The sequence below is a fragment of the Crocodylus siamensis genome, chromosome 2, assembly GCF_052110815.1.
Source record: "Crocodylus siamensis isolate JL-2025a chromosome 2, ASM5211081v1, whole genome shotgun sequence".
Classification (NCBI taxonomy): Eukaryota; Metazoa; Chordata; order Crocodylia; family Crocodylidae; genus Crocodylus; species Crocodylus siamensis.
This window is the reverse complement of record NC_143396.1, coordinates 170,283,948-170,299,973: the sequence shown is the minus strand read 5'-3', so window position 1 is coordinate 170,299,973 and position 16,026 is coordinate 170,283,948. Positions and strand designations below refer to the sequence as shown.

Sequence of the window (16,026 nt, the reverse complement as noted above, 5' to 3'; positions counted from 1 at the left end):
AGCCAGGGAGCATCCAATGGGCCCTAGGCTGGTGAGCTGGGAAACTATGTAGCTCAAACCAGATGCAACTGGCAAGACTCACTGCGCATGTCCTGTTCACGATGAATGGGGTCTTCTGTAGTGTAGGGCCATATGGCAAATCTACAACTGTCCTGTGCTTGTTGGATTGTGTTGTGTCAGGAACTAACTCCACCCACAGAATATGACTGAGCGGCACTGGCAGAGGCCACTAGGGTGCAGCAAGACAGGAATAAAAAAGGTAACGCTACAAGTTGGGACTGAGGGGCATAGACAGAACTGTGCATGCATGGAGCCTGGGCTGAAATAACAGAGGAGGATCAATTAAGAAGTAATCCTTACATTGGAAGACAAGGACGTGTATACCATACTTCATCAATGGAGTGCAGGGACTATATGCAATCTGTTAGAGACCAAAGAGACATGCCAATGATTTTATACTGCTTTATTCTGTTGCTGTTATTGTTACAGGAGGAAAGGGTGAGTCAGGGGTGTAGAAAAGCTTGTGGACATTGAACTAGCAATGAGGTGTGGGATCACCTGACTGATAAACTGTGTTGAGGCTCCGGAAAAGTGGAAACTGTCCAGGGTCAATACTCTGGCACTTTTCCAAAGGAAAGAATTGCGTGCTCACGCCATGGCAGCCAGGCCTATCTGGTTGTTAGCTCTGTCAAAGACAGCGTAGTACAGGCGGATGAAGACATCACCAAGGATCCAGAGCTCTCCGGAATTGGTGGGAACGTCAATACCTTCAAAGCCACTTGTGCAACTGCCTTGTGACTGCATCAGAAAAAATGCAAGGTGACTATCGAGCTTGAGATCCATCAACCCCCTGATTTAGCACTCCAGATGAACTGGATGTGTTGGCACTTTTGCTATCTCATAAGACATCCATTGGGATTGGGCAATGGCATGAATGAGGGATGTCTAAGGTGGGGCTGGAGGCTGAAGAAAATGGTGCTGGTGGGTACAGCATTTCCTCACCCAACCAGATAGTGTTCCTGGGAGCTGTTACAATAGCTCCATTCTTCCCTTACAGTGGGGAAAATGCTTTTATTATGGAAGAAGGCATCTCCAGCCTTTCCCAATACACACTTGTGGAGCACAAGGGGGTGACAATGCTTAATCTAGTTTTCCAGCTGGGGTAGTTGTTTGTTTCACACCTATAACATCCCACCAAGCCCTTCACCTTGGTGATATCATGAGAAAAGAAGCTCTAAGGGCTGCCTCTGTCAGCTACTTTGACATCATCTTCATTCTGGGCTCTCTTGCTCCTGACCCTTTATCCTTACAACCCCCCTGTAGGAAAGGCTCAGTGCATCCCTGGCACTTAGGGCAGACCCTGAACTGCATCTCAGTGCTGCTCCTGAAGCCCTGCAATCTATATTTCCAGGGGGCAGGTATCTGTGTGCTCAGCACAACCATCTGAAGCACAAGCCCTCATGAGGAAATCCCAAGGTGGCTTTCTGCATAGGAAACTCACCTCAATAATGTAGGCACTGGCAGGCACAGGGAAGTCAATGCCATTGATGGTGAAGACGATGCTGGGCAGGCTGTCAATGGCACTGCAACTAATGATGTACTGCAGGGAGGAAGACAATGAACAGAGAAAAGAACCAGTCACTAAAATCCCCTGTGAGTGCCATCAGGCCAAGGGAGGAGGTACAAGGCTAGAAATAGGGTGTGGGTGAGATAGAAGGATCATGGATAATGACCAGATCAAATCACTTCTAAGGAGTGATTCTGGTACCAGAGTATCTAAAACCCCCTGTGGCCAGAGCTAATGGACTGGCTTGATCAGTTCAGAGAGAGGAGACTTGTGAGCCATGGACCATGACCTGGCTTTCACCAGAGAGGAAAAAGCTTGTCCTGTGCTCACATGGGTGACTCACACAGGATGCTGAAAATGTCAGAGTAAGTGATGAAGGGATAGCATCCTGTGGGCAGGTGCACAGGGAAGCAAATTCCCATAGATCCAGGGGGCTCAGTTACATCTGTGCACAGCAGAGCCCTCTGTCTATATCTACCCCTCCCCACTGCACTAACCTGGCCATCGGAGTCCTGGGTGACACCGATGTCGCTCTGGATGTTAGAAATGGCACTAGAGGGCCCAGCCAGCAGAGAGGTGCCAGTGTCAATAACAGCCTGGCAACCAGAGGTACAAGCGATGGTTTGGCCGCCCATGGTGATGCTGCAAGAAAAGAAGTCAGGTGAACACCCCCCACAAGACTTCTGATCTCATACCCCCTCAGCCTTTAATGAGTCCAGTCAGAGGGAGCTGACTCTTGGCTCTGTCTGCCAAGAACTTTCTCTTGCTTTCTCATCCTAGACTTCTTGCTTTGCTTTTGGCTCTTGCTCCTTGTCCTTCCACATTCTGAGACTGAAAAGGGTCGCAAGCAGGTGTAGGTGGATTCTGCAACTAGCCTGGACTCTGCCTATTGCTATGGAAATTTGGGCAAATCAGAGTGGGCTCCTTGTGTGAAAGAGGTTTGGGTCACTGGCCTACCCTTCTAGCTGGACAGCCCTCTGCCCAGAGACCTTTGCTGCTATGCTTTTCCTGTCCCTTCTTTTGTCTGAGCTCCATACATGGAGCTCCCTCTGTCTCCCGGAAGCAACTCATGCCTATTTGCTTGTTGTTTGCAAGAACCCCAGGGGACTCGGTGAGTGGGAAGGACCAAGTGGTGGGAGTTACCTGTCCACAGTGATTTGCCAATAGGTTTCAGCAGATAGAGGAATCCAGTTCAGGCTCCCAGAGTAGTAAGATTGGTCGATGCCTCCAAACATGACGAAGCTCCCTTCCTGGTCATTACTAGAGAAAGGGTAGGGGAGAGTCGTGCAGTTAAGAGAGAGTCTGGTTACAGAGACAATGGCAAATGCCTGGCCTGTTAAAGAAGAACCAGGGCAGTGGAGTGCTGCAACAAAGTCAGAACAGGGCATTTGACAGTGGAGGTAAGCACATCATCATCTCATGTGGAGACAGGGCATGATGGTAGGGGACAGGGGTGCTGCAGTTGAGGATACATTCTTGCTTTGAGTCATAGAGAAGTAGAGCTAGTAGAGACTGCAAGAGGTCACCTAGTCCACTCCCCTGCCCGAGGCAGGATCATCTGTATTCAAACCATTCTATACAATCCCTAATTAAACTCTATATAAGATGACTGCCAACCTTTGCACAACACAGACATAACACCTTAACCTGCCACGGTTGAAGGGGGGAAATTGTGGCAGCTAAAGTCTTGTTTCTATAAAATGTTATCATTCTGCACTCAAGACGTCCCAGGCAGAGGGCCACAACCTCACTATAGAGCAGGACAATAACCCCCACAGTTTTTACAAATCTGGGCAGGGGGTAAAATTTCTTCCTGACCCCAGATATAGGTATCAATCTGCCTCTGAGCAGACAGACAAGACCCTTGAGTCAAGATTCTGCAGCTTTGCTCTTAGTAGGAGCATTAATGTTGCCCTAAAGTGAGATCTTTTCAGATCTCAAGAAAAAAATGGTTGGGCCCCACCACTAATTGAATGGAAGACATGCAGGTAAAACCCAACATTTGCAGCTTGTGGTGCTGGTGATGTAGTATGTGATCTCCCTCAAAGTTAATCCTGAGCAGCTGGTTAAGTCTGGTGTTAACCATTGCAGAGATGCTAGGTTTGATATGAGAGTACTTCTGCCTCTCAGAGTCAGTACATCAGTGACTTAGCATGGCATCAGGCAGGCCTATGAGGCTTTTCTTTACTGTGGCCACATAAAAGAAATAGACCATGATGCTCTGAATTAGCTAGTGCATAGACCTTCCACAGGCATGGGGGAATGACCAGTATATTGACCAAATTCCATTCTGGGGAACTGCTAGAGCTAGAGAAGCACTTTCCATATACATTGTTCTTCTGAGATAACACAGGGTTTTAACATAAACAGTATTACTAAAAGAAAAATGTCCATCTTTCATAGGGCATTCCCTCATCAGCCCCAAATAATAAACAATGGAAAACTATTTTGTCATCAAACTAAGGTGTTTTGATTCAGATATGCCACAATGATGGCTCATTAGAGTTGTATATTAGGGTTTTTTTTCCCCAACCCTTTTCAGTAGGTGGGGCTGACTACTTCCCATTCTGCACCTTAACTACAGTCTCCCACTATGCTATTTCCTTATTTTCCCATGAGGGGAAATAATGTCACACTTTGGAAGATATAACCCAACAAGGGGGAGCAACGGATACACAAGAATGAACGCACAAGGTGTCCAAACTACAATTACTATGCAGCAGAATGACAGCATTTTCAAATGAAAATGTTTTGGTTTGGAATTTTTGCTGGAAAGTCTAAATTTGCCATGAAACAAAACTGGTGAGGTCTAAAACTAGGTTCTTCCTTAAGGAAACTCCCATCTTTGCTTTTCATTGTAAATATTATTACTTTTTCATTGTAGGTATTAACTTCTGCTGCCAACAGTGTGCTTTGCCCCTGCCAGAGAACTGACACGTTCCACCTCAGAGCTGATTGCATTGTGTATTTTCTGAAGAAAACCTCTGACTCCCTTTTTATGACAGGATCTACACAATTGTAACTCTCACTTCTGGCAGAGGAGCTATCTCTAGCCCTGACTTACGAGCTCAGGTAGACAGAGAAGAGGTCCTGGGACACCAGGTCTTGGCTCATCATGTTGTCAAAGACAGGGGTGGCTCCAGAGGAAGAAATGCTGGGGAAGGCCAGACCCAGGATCCCATCGAAGGATGCATATTCAAGGAAGGTGCCGGGCTCAGACTCGCTCAAACCAAAGATCTGGTTGACCACTTGAATACTTCCAACCTTGTGGGAGAGATGGGGAGGATAAGACACAAGCCACCTCCTGGGAAGAGCTGTCCACTCCTTATGGGGCCTTGCAAGCTGGGGAGTTCTCTGCCTTATCTCAGAAGCCACTATTTCCTCCATTCTGCTCTCCACAAAATGAGTATTTACTGTTTCTTGTTAAGGCAGAGAAGACCTTTCTGTTGTGTGGGTATCTTAAGTGCTCTAATATTCATGCACTTACTTGGATTCTCTTTAATTTGCTTTGGGTGGTGCTCCATAGGCTGTGATCCAAATTTTGGGTCCTTCTGAGCAAGAGACCCCAAGACACAGCTCTGTGAGAATGCAGCTTCAAAAGATTCTGCACCCCTTTCTAATCCTTCCTCAAGTGTTCCCTGTCAGTAGAGTTTATCTCAGTTGGTGTGTGGGACTCATTGCCTCTTTTGTGCTGGAGGCAGAATACCAAAAGCCATACTGGAGGAAGAAGTTAGCACTCGACTGAAATGTGGTAAACATACATGCCCTAGTGTGATTGTAGGATACTGTATCTGCATACAGCAAATGTTGTAGATGGCTGAAGCTGTTTCAGATAAGAACCAGGAGGCTATATAGTGTTGCAGGTTGGGAGAGGACAGGGAGCAGAGGAAGGATAGTTAGCAGGGGCTTCAAAACAATGACAAGGACATGTTGCAAAGAACAGTATTCCTGGGAATGGGTGGCAGGGGAGGAGAAAGGAGTTTGGTGCTGTAGAAATGAAAGCAATAGGACACTAGAGCATGACAGCGAGTGGCAGAGACAGAGGGGAGAGACAACTGATCCTCTGTGTCTGGCAGAATCAGAAGGGAAACTCTATTAACAGCTCTCTTGGTTTCATCATATGAGTCTGGATCTGCAAGAGCCCTGAAGGGATCTTGACTTTAAACTTCTTAAAACCAGGAAATATAAATGAAGAGTCAATCCTCAGAAGGAAGAATGAGGGCCTAGTGGGAACCAGGTGGCTTGAGGCACCCTTGGGGAAAACTCCAGGCGTGCAGCGTGGGGCCTGGCCCAGTCTATAGCTCAGGCTCCAGAATCAAGAAAGTGTCACAGTCTATTAGGATACTGCCTGTGATGGGTGTCCACAGCAGTAGAGGGCACCAGAAACAAGGAGTAGGGGTTTTACATGCTAAGGGGTTTCATAGTACTAATGGTTTCATGGGCTGGCTTGACATTTTTCTGGGGAACTTGCAGAACATGGGGGCTGCAAAAGCTGGAGGGAAGTGTGCCTATCTTCCTGTATCTTTAAATTTACTGTAACCAACATGGCACACAACTCTTGGGATGGGGGATAGTTGCTATGCCTGTGATTTCTTTCCTGGCCCAGTCACCACAACTCCCTGCTTCTAATATGCCCTGTGTTTATGAGGAAAAAGGTAACTAAGTGGGCAAAAGTAGGCAAAACACAATAATCCTTGGCTGTCTTTCTCCAACATTCATTCTCTGGCTTCATCCTGTCCCTACCTTCCATCTCTCTTTGCTATTCTTTCGGTTCCACACCTCAGGTGCTCCTCACCAATCCCTATCCTTGGCTAAGGTACTTAACGCCTTCCTTATCATTTACCTCAACAGTGTCATAGGCCAGGAAACCAGTCATGCTGCCAGTGCCATACTGGATGGAGACGCTTTTGTTGGTGGCCTGGTATGTAGAAGAATCGTCTGGGTTGAACTGGTTGTGTTTGCCTGCAAGGAGAGAAGAATTGGATGATTACACACTGGATCCTCCTGGAGCTAAGGACAAGGCAGTGTTAACTGTTGGAAGACCTGGGTGATGAAGTTGTTTAATATTTTGCCACCCAAGGTGGGCATAAAAACCTGTGCTCCTGGTCACAGTCTCTGTTGAATGCTGCTCTGGACACAATGTACTGCCAGCACATTCTACAAGGAGGAAGTCTTTTCTACTGGGCTCTTTGATCTGGGTTGGGCTTCTCACTCCTTGCTCTTCTGGGAGGAAGTTTCATCCTCGGCACTGAATGAGGCAGGTTTTCTAGTGTTACTGAATGGGGCCTTGTTACCTGCTTCATGTAGGTTGCAGATGGTCCTGCTTTGAGCAGGGGGTTGGACTAGATGACCTCCCGAGGTTCCTTCCAACCCTAATTTTCATGATTCTGTGATTCTGTGTCAGAGAGATCATCACATGCATGAGTTGCCAGGCACCCTCACCATTATACAAGGGTTGGCAAAGTCTAAACTGCTTCACAGGCCCCCTCCATCACTACCAAATCAACTGATCAAGCTGCAGGCCTCCCCCAGGATCTCACACCCTTCATAAAGCAGACAGCTGTGACCCAGGATACATCAGCACTCCCCACATGCTGGCTCACAGAAGTGGGCTTCCCAGCATGCCTGGAATGCCCATGGGGAATGTCATATTGGTCCCTCCCCATCTCACTCATCCTGATAGATCTTTTTTTTTTTTGCGGGGGGAGGGTCCAGCTGATATCAGTCATAGGTGCATAGCCTGGGAGTGAGGCAATCTCTAGACAGACAGGACAAAACTGCAGCTCATCTTCAAAGGATGCCTAGTTTTACTTGAGGATGACACCTGTTTCTGATCTCCACAGGAAACTCTCTTCTATCTTGTTTCTGAAAAGTCCATGCCCTATAGGATACTGTAATATGGAACATGCTTGCGTGTGGAAAAGTCCCAGCACTGACCATCTTGGGCTGAGTTGGTCTTTGACATGGCAAGCCTGTGGGAGAACAGTAGAGAGAGACAGCTCTCCAGTGGTCTGAAGCAAGAGGCTTTGCAAGTGACTTACTGCAGGCTGGGCTGGAGCAGTACACAGAGGGCACCCACAGGTTGGAGGAGCCAGTGTCAAAGAGGACGGTGAACTGCTGGGGTGGGGTGCCAATAGAGATGGTCCCATAATACTCCATCTGTAAAAGCAGGAGAATCATATGTTAGCAGGAGGAAAACATTGCCATCCAGGAGTTATAGCCTCCACAGGGATAACCAGGAGTTTCTTCCCCACCTAATTTACACTGTCTGGGGGTCTGAGGTAAAGAGCTCTTGCTATAGACAAAGTCTGAGCTGGCATTTCTCTGGCACTGCATTGTCCAGATCTATTTCTAGTAGTTGCTGACAGTCCAACACTGAGAACCTTCATCCCCATCAGGGTCCGCCTGCGTGAGCGCATGCTGAGAGTAGGTAAACCCAGCAAACTTGTGGTATTCTATGCTGAGTGCCTTACTTCTTCCCTTTCTAAATACCATGGGGCACATAGTGTCTTGGTGCAGGACTGGGATTGTCCCTGGCTTGGTTGGAAGCACTCTATTGAGGAAGTGGGCTGCGGTAATTTCAGGAGAAGAGGAAGAGATGAAGGGTTGTCAGAAGACTGGGAAGGCTGTACAGAGCAGAGGGAGAGCTAAGCAGTTGCAGCGGGACATTTTGGAACCGGGCACCAGCAGGCTCAGCGGCTCACAGGAATGGATGGGAGTGAAGGTGAATGTACCAGAATTTGTCTTCCAAGAAGAGAAGTAGACTCATTAAAGCAACTTCCCTGCCAACATGGGGCACTGTCCTAGTCTGCCAGATGCTGCCTATAGCTGGAAGGAGGGGCTAAATAGTGCAGCCATACAGCCCTGCCATACTCACATCCATGTAGTTTGTCATGGACTCAGTGGCATCCTCATTGATGATGTTGGGAAAATACTTGAAGGCCAGATTGCGTGGATGATCCTTCAAATAATCTTTCAGCTTGCCATGCTCCTTAAGACTCTGCCTCATGGATTTCCCTTTCTTCAGGGGGACCCTAAAGAACAAGAGAACAGAGAGAGACTGCTCAGTCCCTAACATCCCACTTACCTAGAGAGGACAGAGGGACAGTGACTTGTACAAAGATATACCAAGAGCCTCTGGGGAGTTTGGATCAGAGTCCTCAGTGTCTGGGTCACAACCCCATCCTTCCTAGAGTGCATTGCATGGCCAAAGGACAATGTCTCATCTACTGCCCATTCAAGGATGGATAATAGATCAGAGGGAGAGAGAAGGTGTTTTATGAGCTCCTATATTCCTGTAGTGCTGGGCAGAGAGCTGAGCTCAGCAGCCCACAGTCAGGCTTCCCCAATACTCACTTTGTCACCAGGCATTGGGACAGTCCCACCAAGCTCAGGAGCAGAAGCCACTTCATGATGCGCCTTTCTGCCCAGCCCACTGGTAAAGCAAGAAGTGAGTACACTGACCTGCATGCTGCTCCTTATATACCATTATGGCAGAGCCTTTCTTATCTCATTAATAGCTCCGATAAGAAATGAAAACCTTCCCCATAGTTGCTATCAGAAAGTCCGGAAGGGAAACATTGGGAGAAATAATGAAAGTTATCAATTTCCAGCTTCACAGGGCCTGAAAAATGGGGCAGCAATCAGTGAGGAGGAGGTAAACTTCCTGGATGTTTTCTGTGTATGTTTCATATAATAAAGCCTCTACTTAGCTTTAAATAACAACATGGAAGGCACAGAGGTTTTGGAACGGGAGATGGAAATGTTTAGATCTCAGTCATTTGTTTTGATTATTTTATTATATAGATATTATTTATTATATTTTATCATAGAGCATAGGAGCCATACTCTTGTACCAGCACCTGTGGTACAAGGTACTGCACAGACAAGGAATAAAAAGATGATTCACATGCATACAACAAAAATGACATTTATATGTAGAGAGATACCTCAGTGGGATTGGAGAATTGGATAAGGACCCTCCACAACTTCAATATTAATTTCAGTGCAGCTGTGGATTGAAGAATGGGTTTCATGATGGGCATTGGAACTGGACTATATAGGTTTTCCCTGGTGTTACACTGGATCCAAGTCAGGAAACATATGAAGGCACAGGACTGGGAATAGAAAGCAGGGTATCCTTTAGTCATAGTAACTGTTTTTTTTAAGTGCAGTGTCTATAATTTTCCCAATTAAATGAAGAAGTCTCTCTCACCTGGCAGTTCCAGGAGTTAATATGTGGGCTTCCTCTTCCCACTCTAGATGAGGGTTAGGGAGGATGATGCTTGAGGACTTGTTTTGGGAGTTATGGTGGATGAGTGAAATGAGACTGCCCTCAATATATCTGAGAGCAGATCGTAAGTTTTGGTTTTGAGTGAGATTTCTAGCCCTCCTTGGAGAGAGGGGAAGTCATTAGCAATTAGTAGGGGGTGCATATGGGTGCATGTGCACCCCCTGAGATTGGCCGTGTACACCCTGGAAACCCATCACTGCTGGGGGACCCCCCCAGACTCGAGAGGCATCATCAGTTGCCTAGAAGGTCACCATAAAAGATACTGCATGGACCCAAAATGGACCTGGAACAGATTATAGGTTCATATTCCAATGCCATAAATGTATGGGGAGGCCCTGATGCTAAACCCTGACCTTTAAGCAATCAAAGTCCTGGCAGGAGATCATCCAATGGATTGGGGCAGTCCAGGTTCAGACCTGTGTTTGAGGAGCAGCCATTCTGTCTGAAATCACAGGGAGAATCTCATGAGATTAGACAACAGCATTTACTTTCCATTTGGCCCTATCACATTCCTGACCCCACTAGGATGAGATTTTCTACAAGGCTAAGTATGATGTTATATAAAGTAAAAAACAACCATTATAAAGGGGTCTGGCACTGAACTTGTTATGCTGTGTATTAAAAACTCTTTATTCCTTATCTGAGCAAAGCAAGCACAGAGTCATATCTCTTGTCCTGAAAATCACCTTAGTTAGATACCAAAAATAAATGGACACAGGCATTTGCTATTAGATTTGAGATGGAAAAAGTGTATTTTCCGTTCCTTGTTCCAAGTCCTTCAACTGAAAGGGAAGACAAGGTCACAGCTTTGGAGGAGAAAACCCGCAGCTCCCTGCCATTCCAAAATGTAACCTCTTTTTACAAAGTTAGCTGAACATAACTAGTCAAGTTATTCTCTGTAAAGAAATTTGTAGTGGGTATTAGTAATGGTACAATGATAAAACCCCCTACCTGAGAGAAACTCAAGGAGCATCTTGGGGTTGGACTGCAGGGCCCTAGCAGTCAGAGGGTATTATAAAAACTTGCGCTTTTGCTACTACAGCCAGGGGCTCCATGTTATCCAACCAGCAATCAGTCTAATAATTTGAATCTGCATGTCAGAATTACTGGCTTGACACAAAGAGCCTTGAAAAGCATTGTAACCAAGGGAAGTGGCCTGACCTGGCAAGGTTCAGGAACAGGAAGTGGAGTCATTCAGATATTAATTTTATTAATTTCCATCTTGCCATAAGCTGGGGAAACGGCTGGTTCAAGAACAATGGGGTTTCCACAGAGAATCTTCCACCTTTATGCCCTTGGGTTTCATCTAATCCCAGGACACTTGTGGAAAGAGTGGGTAAGGATTGTCCTTCAGTCCAAGAACCTGGTGGGAAAGGGGCCCATATTGCATAACTAACTAATCACAGTTGGCACCTAGTTGATCCCTTTACCTGTAGAGAAGCTAAAGATCAATTCAGTCATAAAGACTAGTCCCTTTCCCTTTCATCTTTAAAGACTAGCCTTCCACATCAGTGCTGGAGCAGGCTGGGGAAACAGGGGGCTAAAGGACTTCTGGGTGCTGGGAATGTTCTCTATCACTGAATTCACCAAGAGAAAGAAGTATTTCCTTCCCTTCAGTTTTTTGTCTGAGTGATGCTGTTTGCATTATATCCACCATCTCACTGGCAAACTTGTTAACACTGAAGACCTAGGAATCTGTTCCAATGACTTGACAGAAAATTAGATGTGGAAGGGACCTCAGGAGGTCATCTAGTCTCTAGTTCAACTCTCTGCTTAAAAAAAACACCCACCGCCACCCAACAAACCACAACCCAAATTGGGACTAATTATTTCTAAATCTTGAACAGGGTTGACAACTACTTATAAATTTACAAACACTTAAAATGCTTGTCCATAAAAGTAATTAAACTGTCTAAAAAACTAAGAAACCATGAACTTGATTGAAGATCCTTTGTCAGAATGAGGCTGGATATGAATGCTGATGGACAGATGTAGCAGAGCAGTGCTACCTTGTATCTGACCAGAAGTGCAGGCTGGCATTCTGCAGGGAGTGCTTCATCAGGACTTTGTGGCTATTAGGAGCCTCCCCTAATTTCTTGGCAGGAGCAGCATATTTTCCCCTAATTCCCCTGAAATTCTTGGCAGGAGCAGGATAAAAAGTTGCAGGGCTGGCTGGCTTTGATAAGTGGCAGTGGGGAAAGCGACAGAGGGAAAAAGGCCAGCCAGAAGTGAAGTACATGAGAAAACAGGGACCTTTTTTTTTTCAATTGTATTTTTCATTACAATCTGAAATAACCAATAAACATTTGCCAGATTAGCACCTGGTGTCTTGTTGAATCATTGCAAGAGAAATTCCATGGATTTTCATGGATTTAAGAGTGAACCCAAGTGGCACCTGGTGGTGAAATTGTTCGAAAGCAGGGAGAATCCCATTTTCGGCCATAAATCAGATACGTGTTGAAAATTTAATACAATAAAAAGACTCTTGTGGAAGAAATTCAGGAGCTAAAAATAAAACGTCAGCGGTGATTTAAATGCTCATGATAAAAAACCCTAAAGTGATAAAGTCAGCTGACAACATGGATCTGCAGATGAGATTTAGCTAACTTAATGATGATTTTTGTCACATGGACACAAGAAAAGCACAACATGGACAAGTGCCCTATATAACTCCCCCCCACCATCCATATGCTGCCACTGTACCCTATCACCATTGCCTGCGCGTAATGGCTGTTCACTTCCAAAGTAGGCAGGACTGCTCAACCCTTGGCAGTCTGAGGCACAGGGCAAGACAGGCATGGGGGGGAGGAATTCATTTTCCTAGGTTTCTGGGTTGGGCCTCAAGTCAGATTTAGAACATTGCTATTAAATCTGTAAACATGAATCCAGCCTCTCTTACTAGCATGCAGGGCCTGGCAAAAGGGCTACATTTACATCGTGTAAAACATTTGTCAGTACAAAAAAAATCCTTGGGTTGGCGATACTGATCTTAGATATTTTTGTTCTCGTTACCAATTTTTACACTAACTTCTTTTTGCTGTGGCCGGTTTAGCTACTGAGGTAGAGCTGCACTTTAGCACCTGTATTTGCTGCTTCTGATGTTTCTCATTCTGAGCAATAGGATGAAGGTGTGTTGTTTTTGTCCAGCCAGCAGCATCCTGGATGACATTTAAATAACAGATGTTGCTTTGCCTCCTATGAGACTTAACTTGCTTTCTTTTTGGAACATGATATTTGCCCGTATTGCAATGTGAGAGGCAGTCTGCCATGTTACCATTCTGCTTGTTTTATTTTTCTAGCTCTTCTGTCACTGTTTCAAAACTAATTGTTTTGCATCAAGAAGCTGTTAGATATTTGCATTCTTTCTCATGAGTCTCTGAACTGGGGATTCTAGTGAAGCCATTGTGATAGTCTAACAATGCTAAGCATTGTTTGAATACAGTAGGATTTTTTAATTACTTTGTCAGTAACTGAAAATGACATTTTTTCTCTCAAAATGATGGCTTTCAATGTCTGAGTGACACCACATCACTGTTCTGGATACCTTTGCATTATGATTGTCTCTTTTTTCACAGATGACAGATCTGGTACCATGTTTATTCTTGCAATCTGTCTTTATCCTAGGAGTACATAATTAGATGAGGTTCAGTCCTCCAGTCATTTATAAAGCAGTTTTCACTGGTCTTGAAAACATGCTCTGTGCTTTGGGAAGTCAAGTTAATTTTTTGAACTAACATTGCTTTGACCTGATTATCAGCTATACCACAAATAATTCAGGCTCTGAGTGATAAGTTAATGTGGTAACTGCCCACATGTATGTGACCTCATGTTATATAATGGTCAGTGGTCTCACATGATGACTTGTTTCTTATAGAGACAAACATGCCTTTCCCAGGTAACAGATCCATGGATCACAGTACATTTGTAATAGCTAAATGCCTGTCCAGCAGTTTGCACTCCGTTATACACCCTCAGTGTAAATCAGGGCTGTCCAACTGGTGACCTGCAAGGCACATCTGGCCCACAGGCGACCACTCTCCCCATTGTTCCTGCTGCTGCGGTGGCCATGGTGGGTGACTTCCCACTGGTGGTGGGAGGGCATACTCATGCTGCTTGGATGGTACCAGCAGCAGGTGCTGGCATGCCAGATTGGTTCTAGCTGCTTGTGCAGCAATAAAGTAGGGGCTCACACTGCTGGTAGGGTGACAGGCAGGGACAGGTTACCTGCACAACACTGGAGGGCTTTGGCAGCAGTGAAGAAGGTGCTTATGTTGCCCATGTGTTAGCAAGAGGGGCCTTGCACTGCCTACATGGAAGGGATCCCAAGAAGCCTGGGCATCATGCAGCCCCCCCCATGGCACGTGGCCTGCAGTGTGTGGCCCCAGGCTGAAGTCAAACAGCCCTGATGCAAATTTTTAGTGTTGCTGGGTCTGGTGCATGGAGCAAGATGGAGTATTTTAAGCTCTGAGTTTTTTCACAGTAACATTTGTTTCCACAGTAATCTGGAAGGAATAGCAGAACACAAGATAACAAAACTTTCCTTGGAGACTGACAGTTGTGGAAGAAATCAAACTTCGCGCTGTGGTTGAATCAGAACTGACAGAGCCAGCTTTTCTTTATTTAAGGCTATACTGTGATCACAGGGAGAATTCCACACAGCAAGGGGAATCACCCTTGTCTGTTTCAAAGGATTTCTCAGACTCTCTAAGTTTACAAGCGTATTTATACTAAAGACAGAGAAAGAGATAAAAAATACACCTTGGAGAAACAAAACAATAGTAAATTACACAGAAACTTAGAACGTTTACTTAAACAACTATCTATGCATAGGGCTATCCCAAGGCATGCAGGAATGCGGATTCCTTATCTCAGAACATTTGAATTAAGCAGTATCAGCACTTCTGGTCTTTGTCTGTTTTTTTTCTAGTCAAGTAAGCCAATTACTTCTACACAGTCAAGGGCTCCATTTTCTTTATTTCTGCCAGAGCTAATTCCTAACTCAGCATAATAAAGATCTAATAGTTATTCTGAGAATACATTTCCTGACTCCCATCATATAGACTGAAGATTATACATATTTTTGTCATACAGCAGAAATCTGTATCCACTGTCTGCAGTGACTATCATCTTATTCTTTTTATTGCCAGGAGGGAGGAGGGGACCTTGGAACCAGTTGTGGGCCATCTTGCCATTGAGAAAAGAACACTACACTCAGATCCTCATCATTCCTTTATTTTCCCTCCTCTTTCCTATCACACCACCATGTACATCAGCCCTTTTTAAAAATCTTTGCTTCCCAAATACATTTTCCTCATGGACACTTTGCCTGAAGCCCTTTGCCTCAAAAGTGAACTTTCTTGCTGATTACTCTCATTGATGATAGAACTGGAGTTGCCAGGAAAAAGTCCAGTTGAAGTTGGCTGTACTGTATAATGGTCGTGCCTACACAAGACGCTTTAAAGCATCACCATCTAGACGTGCAGGCGCTTACTGCACAAATTAGTCTTCTGTGCAGTAAAGCCAAATAGCATTAATTGCATGTGTAGAGCCTAGAGGTGTGCATAGAAGCCTGACAAGTCAGTCAGCACAAAACAACTTTTTAGGGTAATCTAGCTTTACAGGGAATCTCTACTCTGGGACGTCTTTAAAAAAACCCAACAAGAAATGCTGTGAGGAGGCTGGTCTAATGGAAGATGCTAGCTGGGAGGTCATCATCCAGCTTTTGAGAAATAGTGGCAAAAGGGTATAGGCAGGAAAGTGGTAGTATGGGGTTAGGGCGAAATTGGAGGTCTCAGGTTTGGGGAATCCTATCTGTGAGTTATTTGTCCATTGACTGTAACAGAGGACTCAGTATCCGCTGAGCCTTTTGGATAGGGCAGGATATAAATCTAAGCAATAAATAAATAATGGCCTTGTCTGTATTTGCCGATTGCAGCCACCACTGTTTGCTGCAGCTGCACAAACCTCTGATCATAGAGTCAGAGAATTTATGGCTGATCCAATACTACTGTAAATGATAAACCATGAGATTTCATCCAGGTACCCCTGCATTGATCCTATATTTTGTGTCTGAGTAATGCATATATTTCAGAAAGACACTCAATCTTGACCTGAAGATATGCACCACCACTACCTACCTTCCCCTTGTGAGTTCATTCCAGTGGTT

At 45.2% G+C, this 16,026-nt stretch overlaps 1 protein-coding gene across 1 annotated transcript; it reads right to left on the bottom strand.

Moving 5' to 3' along the window:
* Positions 1 to 648: 648 nt before the first annotated feature.
* Positions 649 to 8,979, bottom strand: LOC149871281 (pepsin A-like). Its single transcript, XM_090034902.1, has 9 exons — positions 8,924 to 8,979; positions 8,445 to 8,601; positions 7,609 to 7,726; positions 6,411 to 6,529; positions 4,632 to 4,831; positions 2,711 to 2,827; positions 2,065 to 2,209; positions 1,502 to 1,600; positions 649 to 798 (listed from the first exon to the last, which is right to left on the bottom strand). The coding sequence occupies exons 1-9, from the start codon at positions 8,977 to 8,979 to the stop codon at positions 649 to 651; spliced, it is 1,161 nt and encodes a 386-aa protein (XP_089891028.1).
* Between the last annotated feature and the right edge of the window lie 7,047 nt (positions 8,980 to 16,026).